General features: G+C 42.3%; 3 protein-coding genes across 3 annotated transcripts; 1 reads left to right on the forward strand and 2 right to left on the reverse strand.

Moving 5' to 3' along the window:
- Nucleotides 1–1,407: 1,407 nt before the first annotated feature.
- LOC311373373 (small ribosomal subunit protein eS25-like) lies at nt 1,408–3,091 on the reverse strand. The gene is made up of 5 exons (XM_084490137.1): nt 3,032–3,091; nt 2,398–2,487; nt 2,121–2,304; nt 1,571–1,693; nt 1,408–1,476 (listed from the first exon to the last, which is right to left on the reverse strand). Exons 1-4 carry the CDS (start codon nt 3,032–3,034, stop codon nt 1,575–1,577), a joined length of 396 nt encoding a protein of 131 aa, XP_084346263.1. The 5' UTR covers nt 3,035–3,091; the 3' UTR covers nt 1,408–1,476; nt 1,571–1,574.
- A 256-nt stretch (nt 3,092–3,347) lies between these two features.
- Nucleotides 3,348–4,933, forward strand: LOC311373378 (trafficking protein particle complex subunit 4). The gene is made up of 5 exons (XM_084490141.1): nt 3,348–3,530; nt 3,802–3,976; nt 4,078–4,181; nt 4,402–4,528; nt 4,658–4,933. The coding sequence occupies exons 1-5, from the start codon at nt 3,356–3,358 to the stop codon at nt 4,734–4,736; spliced, it is 660 nt and encodes a 219-aa protein (XP_084346267.1). The 5' UTR covers nt 3,348–3,355; the 3' UTR covers nt 4,737–4,933.
- Nucleotides 4,838–9,853, reverse strand: LOC311373377 (glucose-6-phosphate exchanger SLC37A4-like). Its single transcript, XM_084490140.1, has 8 exons — nt 9,093–9,853; nt 7,997–8,229; nt 7,414–7,657; nt 6,541–6,699; nt 6,307–6,392; nt 5,919–6,032; nt 5,685–5,823; nt 4,838–5,528 (listed from the first exon to the last, which is right to left on the reverse strand). Exons 1-8 carry the CDS (start codon nt 9,238–9,240, stop codon nt 5,362–5,364), a joined length of 1,290 nt encoding a protein of 429 aa, XP_084346266.1. The 5' UTR covers nt 9,241–9,853; the 3' UTR covers nt 4,838–5,361.
- Between the last annotated feature and the right edge of the window lie 1,100 nt (nt 9,854–10,953).

Raw genomic sequence — 10,953 nt, forward strand, 5'->3', positions numbered from 1 at the left:
TTGCACGCCCAGAGAGAAAACACACACCGCAGATAGCTGCGTTTAATACCATTTCTTGTCAATATCTCAGAATGGCCCATAGCCACTGCATTGCAACGGGAGACATGATTAATCTGCCACTGAAAGTTGTGTTGGAGAGATAGCCGAGTAATAGTTTCTTTGCATTACCCAGGTGACAACATAAGTTCATGTCATTATAGAAGGGTAAACGAGTTCTCTTACGAACGCTGATAGCAGCACAGCACAACATACCCAAGGGAGTGTGAGCAGTGGAAGAGACAAGGGCCCATGACTTTAAAGAGCCCTGCTCACGATGCACGCTTTAACAGCAAATCATCCAATTACATGGGTCTGCCTGATGAGCTACACATGCTTGTATAATGACGTGGGAAAACTAATGTAATCAATGTATTTTGAACAAAGATAATGGAAGGCATTGGGCTGTTAATAGCATTATCACTCAGGGATGCACACATGTAGGGTAGAAAAGACCAAGACGGATTAACTTAAGGCAACGATGCAGTCTATATAACCATATTAACATTATACATTTGTTAACGGGCACTTTAGACACACCTGCTCCCAACTATGACACAATACTAGTTTAAAGAAATATTTTATATTACTTTAAACTGCAACTAGGTGTAATGGAAACAAACTAGTACCAAAGGTTGGCCGCTGATCATTTGTGTTCGGCCAAAGAAGAAAACCTAGTCTCATTCATCTGGAGAAAAATACATCTTGAGACACTTAATTCAGCAACTTTGCTCATCGGTTCCTCCAAACATTTGGATACAGCCTCGACAATTAAAATCAAGCAGCCCTGCTGTTGATCCTCAAAGGTTGATCTGGCTTCAGACGAACAGGGATGTCAATAATCACCATTTTCCTACCAATTAATTAGCCTAGCATGAAGCCAGTGAGTCATTAGCTGTGGTTAGTAGAGGACTTCTGAATTGAGGAATTCAGGCATAGCAGCCCTCTCAGAGTAAAAGACTGGCTCTTAGATAGACTTAGTTAGACTACCTGATTGGTATCTTTATAGTCCAAGTGTACGGAACGTCCCAGATTCCACTTTTATTTATATCCTTTCTTATCAAGTCAAACTTCTGCACCACTTTCAGTTGTCCTGAAATTACTCTGAATGTGAACTACTTATCGGCAAGCTTAATTTCCAGTCAAATCCATCATTTTTTGTTTTTCATTTTTGCATCCTGTTTAAGGAAGCTGAACCTCTCCCTCCAACTGGGGGTTGCTACTTGTATGATTGCTACAGTTGAGAAGTCCAAAATGCAGATTTAATTTAAAACATATACAATACTCAAACACTATTGGTACAGTGACCTTGAAGGTAGTGCCTCTTCAGTGTGGCAGTAATGTGGACAGGGAGGAGAGCGAGACCAGATGAAGAGTTGCCTTTACTTTTTTTATTCCCCTTTCATTACAAACAGCTCACAAGACAGCCAAGCAGAACCACTGTAGGGAAAGCAAAAAAAAAAAACTGTTAAAGATCAGTTCACCGTACAGTCAAATCAAAACAATTTCTTAAGATTAAAACTATTCAACATACCAGTTTATGCTTTCTCTGCTTTAGTAGTGGCAGCCGCCGCTGCCTCTCCCTCCTCCTCTGGGCCCTTGGTGTTACGTGTGTAGATCAGCTGAGATCTGTGTTTGGACACCAGTTTGATCATGCCTAGCAGGTGGGAAGAACACATTGAACCTTGGTTAAATTTGCACATACAGAACTCTAAAGCATTTTCTCATCTTTCACATTCTAAAACCGGCTCTGGATTTGTATTCCGTTTTATATTATGCATCAAGCAAGTCCAGGATATTCAATGCCATGTGTGCTTTGTGATGAAGGTGCATTTATGTGGTTGAACAGCTCAAACCACCATTGCACGTTGAGATGAAGTGATTCAATTTAATAGTTAATAAATACAGATCCAAGTTAAGGTGCATCTCTTATCTGTCTGCAGTACACACCTTTCAAACTTAAAACAAGATACAAATACACAAATTTAATCTAGTTTCTGCTCAACAGAATTAAGAGGTAGACATGTGCCCAACTGTTCTCAGGGATGCTGTGCATGACACCAACAGCTGCTTGTTGAGCGTACCTTTGGTGAGCAGTTCCTGGAGGGCATTCCTGGCCAGGGAGCCACGGATCTTCAGCCTTTCAGAAACGACGGCGGGTGTGATGAGCTTGTAGTTAGGGACCTCCTTGTACAGCTTCTCGTATGTGGCCTTGTCGAAGAGGATCAAGTTGTTCAGCTTATCCCTGACCTTTCCCTTGGACCACTTCTACTCGGGCCAGACAAAAAGACAATGTTAGAAATATCAGGAGGTTGCATTCAAATGAATAAACGCACATGTCTAGGGGGTTGGGGAACATACCTTCTTCTTGGCCTTGCCTCCAGACTTGTTGACTGGGTCCTTGTCCTTTTTGGACTTCCCCGAGTCCTTCTTCTTATCCTGCTTGGGAGGCTAACAAATATAGACAACACATTACTAGAGCACTTTCATAACGTTACATATGGAGCGATTGTAGGGGTCTAAACCAAATTGTTGTAGCCAGATCATTCATTAAGTTACCCATCCGACTAAACATGAATAACATCTTGCATACAAAGGCATGGAAGACTAGACTAACCCTAAACGCACCTAATGACAGGAATTGATGGCCTTAGAATCCAAGTTCAAATTTTTTTAAAACCTATGAAAATACCTTTAAATGTCAGATACGGGTGGGAGTTATCGGATATGTTGAGGTTTTATCGAGGTTATTGTATGACATCTCTCGCTCTGCGCCTAGTAGCATGAGAGCATGGTTGAAAGTAGCGTTACCCTAGCAAGCTACATGCTAAACGGATTGCATGTGCGTATTGCGAAGTTTAAGGCAATATTTCGATGTAATAATGAACCATCCCAAACTGCAGTAAAATTCCGGATAATTCATAACGACATTTATTTAACTAAAGGCTGAATAACGAACAAATTCGCCTCTTAAATGGGTGATTCTCATGCTCACCATGTTTCCTCGTCAAGATGTCGGAGGGAAAGGAAGTCGCTCCGTGCAGGCAGCCCTTAGACAACCCGTACTTACGGATGTGGAACACGGGGGCTTCTGGGAAATGGAGTTGTTTAGCGCTTCGGTCTTTTTTTGCTGTTACGTTATATTAATATATTACATTTATTTTTTAGTATGTATATATGGAGACCAAAATATAATCACTTGGTTTGGGAGGATAAGACGGCGTCAGATAATTTTGTGACAACATTATTTTGCGTGACAGCCATTTCCGGACAGACGGGGTCACATGACAGTTTCGTCAGCTGGACACACGTCGCAGAGATGGCGATCTTCAGTGTTTATCTGGTGAATAAGGCCGGGGGATTAATCTACCAGTATGACAACTATGTTCCCCGAGCAGAGGCAGAAAAAACATTTAGCTATCCTTTAGATCTGGTGCTCAAAATCCACGACGAGAAGGTGATTGTGTCATTTGGACAACGAGACGGAATCCGAGGTAATGTGGAGATGCATTTTCACATAACATGAGATGGCTGACGTTCTGCAGGTTTTTGGCCACATATTCTGATGCACTTTATAATAAAGTCTCTTATATCTCATTGTCATTGGTCGTAAACCAACATGCTTTCAATCGATTTTTCTGATCAATGACAGTATAAACATAAGAAAGGTCTGCCATATGCCATGGTCCACAATGACAGCCACAGACCACTTCTAATTGGTCGTTTAGTGTATTGCTTTGTAACTGGTCCTGTGTACATTCCCAGTGGGACATGCAGTGCTCTCTATTAACGGAGTGGACGTGATGGGGAAGAACACCGCCGATGGGAAGGACGTTATTGAATATCTGAAGGACTCCTCAAACTACCCGGTGTCTATTCGTTTCGGACGGGCCCGTTTGAGCTCCAACGAGAAGCTGATGCTGGCCTCTATGTTCCACTCGTAAGTCCACTGTGTCCACGTGGACGTTTTCATCAATGGTTCTTCAATTGTAAGACGCACCAAATAGATAGCAAGTCGTTCTGTGTTTATTATGCTTCTAGGTTGTTTGCGATTGGTTCACAACTGTCCCCGGAAGTCGGCAGTTCTGGGATAGAGATGTTGGAAACGGATGTCTTTAAACTGCATTGCTTCCAGACACTAACTGGTAATTTGGATAAATGAGTGACTTATGCCCCATTATTCCAACGTATCCCTATTGTAAACCATGCTGTACGTTTGAGGTACAAATATATGATCTGCCAAATAAAATCTATTTAATACTGTGTATACCCAAATGTAAATATCAAAGATGCAAGATATATTTTAATTGCAAGTTATCTGCTTATTTGTGACTTCTGAATATCTGTTCTCCAATCTTGTTTAAGGGATAAAGTTTATAGTCCTGGCAGATCCACGGCAGTCTGGCATTGATGCATTGCTGAGAAAGATTTATGAGATCTATTCAGACTTTGCCCTCAAGAACCCATTTTACTCTCTGGAGATGCCTATCAGGTAACTATGGATTTGAAGATAGATGAAGATAGCTTGATCAAAAAGCATAAAAGTCTTACACGTAACCACTTTCACAAATGTTGGCTGCAATGATGTGCCGGTCTTGCTTTAAGTGCTTTTGTCTTTCAGGTGTGAACTTTTTGATCAGAATTTGAAGACTGCATTAGAGGTGGCAGAGAAGGCTGGAAACTTTGGACCTGGTTCTTGAACTTGAGAAGACCAAACTAGACTGCCTTAACTAGGTCATGTATATTCAAAACAGATGTGTTGAACTTGTAACTGGGAAGCAAGTACCGTTGAGACACATTCTAATGTTTGATTTTTGCTAATGTGGTTATATTTGTTGCATTGTAAATATGACATGTTGTGTAAATACTTTGGGAATAAATTCCTGTTCATATCTTTGTCTTTTCTGCAATTCATGTTTGAAATCATATCCCACCTCATCTAACCGTTTAGCATATTTAGCTGACATTTGTATGATAATGCTTGAATTATACAACATGAGAGTGAGAGAGAACTATGAACAAAATGTAGTTGACATTATGATTCCTTAAAATATGACCATACACCCCATAAATGTACTCACTTGAACAATATTTACAGTTCCCAGCAATATTATTGAAAGTTGTTAAAAATATATACTTTATGAATATGATACACCTTTCGAAAAATGTTTGCAAAAAATGCAGCACCATGAATGTATGTGACAATGTTTCATACAATGGACACACATTGTACCATAAAAAGTGGAAAGATACAAAGGTGAATTATCCATTCTGAATCAATTTCCTTCTTGGCAGCGGTGAATGATGATGTGCGACCAGCGATATCTAATCTGCCTTCTTTGAAATGTGTCCCATCTTGGTTCTGATGTTGCGCATCAGGAAGAAGGCCACCGCAGTGATGAGGCAAGTGATCTCAGCCACCCAGAAGGCCGTTTCCCAACTGTAGTGTTTGGCGATGGTGCTGAAGGGCAGGCCGGACAAGAAACCACCAACTGGCAAAAGAATAGGCAATCGGCAATGAGTTTAAAGCACACAAAATAAGCCTGGGATAGTGTAACACGAGTGTTATCCTCGTATTACACTAATAGGATTAGTGTAATCCTATTCTGAAATATAATATATCTTTAAAACAAATAGGACAAACTTACCGTTGGCCATCAGAGCAACAATAGCATGGGATGTCCCACAGTAGTTGGATGGAGCGCTCTCATTGGCTATCACCCCAAATAACGCTATTGGTCCATAAGAAGAGAAGCCAAACGCAGCTCCCAAAAACAGAATCCACATCTATAGATGGGGATACACGTTAAAAAAGACCATTATTTCTTGTTATTTTCACACGTATCCTGTCTGGATGAACGTTTGAAACGGTGAAGTGTTACCTTGGGGCTGTCAGGAGTGACAGTGAGTCTGAAGAGGAACATGGACACAAACATTCCCGCCATCATGCAGATCAGGAGGAAGTGACGAGGGTTTCCATAGGCCTTCATGCCTTGCTGCACAAAATATGAAACATGAAATTATAAAATAAGAAAGCAAGAAAATTAGGTGATCAAATAATATATATTTTTGGACAAACGTATAGTGATAGTATGTTGATACTCAATCAAGATTTTAACTCATGAATATGGTAACAATAATTAGTAGTACAATTGAAGCCCCAAATGGATTTTATCTCTCATGCCAAAGCACAGGATCTAAAAAAAAGGCTTTGAGCAAGTCCTCACAGTGTGCTATGTATGAATAGAACCAGACTATGAATGAGATCACCTTGGCAACAGCCTTGTCAGAAAAGTATCCTGCTGCTAGACTGCCCAGTAGACCACCAAGCTCCAGAGAACTCATGTATGAGCTGCCTATGTGAACAGAAAGTTAGAAATACCACAGCACCTGACACCCTGTTTCCTTTTAAAGATGAATACTAGATCAAAAATATATTCACAGTATATTCACTTCTAACATGTTGGTAGAATGATTTGCAGGCATAGCCCTTCCCAACCCTACCCATGAGTGCAGACTGTCCCTTGTCCTGAATGAGGAAGAGCTGGCCCCAGTCGGTGCAGGCCGTCTTCACCCCAAACACAACCAGGTAGGCACAGGAGAGCAGCCACAAGTAAGGGGACAGCAGGAACTCCTTCAGGGTGCTCTCGTCACTGGACAGCCCTGAGGCAGCCGGGAGAGAGAAGAGGACTTTAATAACACACGATACTGTGATAATACCTTCCGTTGGACATGCTAGCTGTGATTAGCATGAATCAGAGGTGGAACGTGTCGGTTTAATACAAAAAAGTAAATGCCCCCTTTTGAAACAACCACGTAGAATATGTTTTGTTGTAAACAGGGGCATATAAACGGAATAGCATGGGATTAACATGGACATTCACATCAAGAACCTTCAATTGTCCACATCTACAAGTAAATAGTATTTCCCTTCATTTGTACAAAACAAGTGATTGTGAAATGCCAAGTCAGCAAAAGGATCCCAACATCAACACATGACGTATCTGCACGCTCATTGCTGACGTCAAGCTCACTTGGTGCATGCTAACCTAAACTCTGCTCATGCACACTCGTCACATGTGAGGGGCATGCTGGGTACAGAGTCCGCCGTGTCCCTGAACATTAGATGTCGTGGGGACATGCTGAACCACACAATGCAGGCTCCATTGTTGATTGCAACATACCATAAACATCATAAAGCTTTTCTGTCCCCCAAAAAAATCTAAAGTCTGGCTTTTTTAAATGGTTTCATACGATAAGTGAGTGGAGAATTTGATGAACATTTTAAGTCCCCTTCACAATCATCCACTTTTCTGGACTTGGCCTCAAGCTCACACTCACCCACTTTGCCTGTCTTGGCCTCCACCTCCCACTCACCTGCTTTGCCCTTCTTGGCTGCTGTCTCAATGTTGGGCAGGCCCACGTCCTTGGGCTCGTTCTTAATGACCAGCAGGCACACGAAGGAGAGCACCACACAAATCATCCCCGAGACGAACAGCGTTGTCCTCCAGCTGTAGCTCTGGGCCATCACCGTGGCGATGATGGGTCCCAGACTGCCAGCCAGATTCATGCTGCAGGAGAGGATGGCCCACCACGTGCCGAACTGAGAGGGCTCGAACCACTGTCAGGACAAAGGGGGAAGATATCCGGTATAGAGGACATCATGTATAGGGTACTAAAGGGCCAACCCAAGAGGGATTAATGTAGGCGCTTCTGTCTAGTTAGAAACAGAAGGGTTATTCATCACCTTGCCTGGTTTCACAAGGGTACGGCGGTTGTTTTTCTCTACTCAAGTGAAGTACCAGAGTTACATAGCTAAGAGACGTTGTTATTCCCTGCAGTTCACTCTCCCACTGTTACTATCAAACACTCATTATGAATCAATGTGCGTGCGTGCGTGCGTGCATGTGTGCGGCTCCCATGCCTTCTACGCATCTCTCTATGCGGACGCGTCGGGTACCTTGCGCAGCACCCGTCCGCAGGGGGGCCAGCCCAGGCCCTGGCCCAGGCCGTTGAGGAACCAGAGGCCAGAGAAGACGGCCACGGTGGAGGACCAGGAGAACAGCACGTTGATGCCCCCCACCAGGAACAGGCCGATGGAGAAGAGCCAGCGGGCGCTGATCTGGTCCGAGAGCACGCCGCTGATGAACTTACTGATGGCGTAGGCCAGCGACTGGCTGCTGGTGATCATGCCTGGAGGCCGTAGGGATGGGGAGGTGGAGCATGAATAGAATTGATATGAAAATGCTCATAACAATAATCAAGCCTAGGCCTGGGCAATAAAACAATAAATGATCGTATTGTGATAGACTTTTGATCAATATCAATATAAAACATGTTCAGTATGTATCATAAGAGACTCGACCACCGAACCTAGCAGCTGGATTTGTTACAGAAACATGGTTCTGTACTTATTTACAATATTTGAGTGTTTTTCATTGTTGTGTTGACATTGGAGTATTTATCAATGAAGAACAGTTGAAGGTCATATTCAGTGTTAAACAGAAGTGTTTAAATCCAGCATGGTAATTCCTAGTCTTTTTAGGTCATTAAAAAGATCAATAGTTATCGATATCGATCAATATGATCAAGTTATATTGTGATATGTCTTTCAGCCATATTGCCCAGGCCTAATCAAGCCTTACAACACACATTAGTCAATGATGGTGCTGGCTTTGAGGGTTGGTGATTTATTCATACAGTATATCGACAGCCATTACACAGAGTGTTTTTATTTTTCTCCAAATAATAACTGGGGATGGTAGGATACGTCCAGGTGGCAGCAACCTTTATGTAGCTGGAAAGGTTAGACTTGTACTTCACCTGGTGGTAACCAACGTGTCTAACTGTTTATCATTGATCACCTCTCAGTTCTACCTGGGGGAGGATTACATCTACAGCAAAATCATCAAATCAATACAAGGGGATAGTTTCAGTCGGATGATTAAATCAGGCAAACCAACGTCCCTGGGGCCAACAACGCAACGTTGGTTAACGATGTATTACCGGTCAAGCTAAAGAATTAACCAGATTTTGACAAACAACATATCTCATACCCAGGTCATCTTTGTCCAGCGTGATCTCTTGCATGAGGGAGGGCATCACAAAAGAAAAAGTCTTTCTGTTGAAGTAGTACAGCGTGTAGCCAACAAACATGGCCAAAAAGATAGTGGTGCGGTAGTATCCATAGCTCGGTTTACCCATCGCTGGTTTGGGTCCCTGCAAAAGTGCAATAGGCCTACTTGTGAAGTATTTGTGAAATTACCAACAGAAGATGTCCAAGATCTGTAGTGTGTGTCAGGTATCAGCTCTCTGATGCCATTGAAGCCGACAGTGAACTTTGCATCATAAGCCACAGTACAGATCGTTACAGGCTTGTACCGCGGTGGTGAGATGTAATCAATAGGTGAGGTTAATGGTCAACTTCTCAACCCTGAGATTTGACCATACACATGCGCACACACACGCACAAACGCACGAACGCACGCACACTTCGGAGGACTGCAGTTATGAATCAAGGAACTCAATCCAGAAAACAAAAACATAAAAACATCACTTGGTGTTTTTCACGGGATGTCCGTGTCAGAGTTCATCTGCCGTCCCCCACGGCTGTTAGTCAGTCAGCCCGATGAGGTTAATGATTTATTGCGAAATTGAGTGAAAACTCGTCCAGTCCAGCTGTTGGGATTTTAAGCGCTTCTTTTAAGCCGTCGCAAAGAGATCTTGCCAATTCATATGCAAACTAATCAAAATCAAAATCAAAATCGGAATAGTGTCCCATTGGCTTACTTTGACGTGGCATGAGTCAGAGAGTATCCGTTTAACAGCATGTTTATGATATAGTCCTATATGGTCGGAACCCATAATGATCCATGAAAGCCCTGTTATCCCACATCGAGAAGTTAAACTATATTTTTAGAGCTCCCCCTATTGGTTACCTACTCGAGCTGTCATTATCTGGTGAAGAGAAGGCATCATCTGATAAATTATCAAAAAAATAATAATGAAATAGTCAAACCCAGAGTATGGCTCTGGTCCAGTAGCGTAGCCAGGATTTTTCAACATTGTGGACTTTTGCGAAGTAGGGTGGGCCACTATTTTTACATTCATTTTTTTTTTATTTCGATATAGGCAGTACAGCAATTTTCCCAAAAATAAACAACACGTGATTTCATCACAGATCAGACGATTAATGGCAAACAATCATAGGCTACATTGATAATTGATACTTTATTCATTCCCAGGGGGAATTAAAGGCATCATCCATGCATGCGCGCGCTTTGTAACCATGTCACAAAAAAAAGACCGGTCTGTACAGCCTGAACCCAAAACATTGATTCTGAAGAAGGTAGTCTACTACTCAAAATAACAAAACATAACAGAACAACTTCTGTTAACCAAGAAGACGATTGAGTTCAACAAACATTTCGGGGATTTTCAATTCGGTGCGTGCGTGCGTGCTGAGTGTGAGTGCAGTGCGCAAGCGAGCGAGAGAGAGAAAGAGAGAGAGATGAACTCGGAGCTAAATGGTGGCCACTGAATTGGGAGGCATTGCCTGGTCTTTATATTAATCGGCGATCAACGTATAAAAAGTTTCGTTGTTTTCATTTAACACACTTTTTATTTTACGCAACAGCAGAGCTGCGGCAGCCTCCAGCAAGTCGTTTTGGGTGTCTGGGCTCAGAACGCTGCGGCCGCCTATCTTTATCCAATCAGAATTAAGCGCAGAATATAAAAAATGAACAAAAATAGCATTTCTGTAAATATTTGTAACATAGTGATACTTTATTGAAACTAAATCGATCTCACACATGTGTGTGACATTATAATATGGGCTATTTTTGTGTTCCTTGAATTTCAAACTGCCGAATTTTACACTTTTGATAGGGTGCTGTCAATCATAGCGGCACTGGCCCA

The sequence above is a fragment of the Micromesistius poutassou genome, assembly GCF_964030765.1.
Source record: "Micromesistius poutassou genome assembly, contig: SCAFFOLD_2669, whole genome shotgun sequence".
Classification (NCBI taxonomy): Eukaryota; Metazoa; Chordata; class Actinopteri; order Gadiformes; family Gadidae; genus Micromesistius; species Micromesistius poutassou.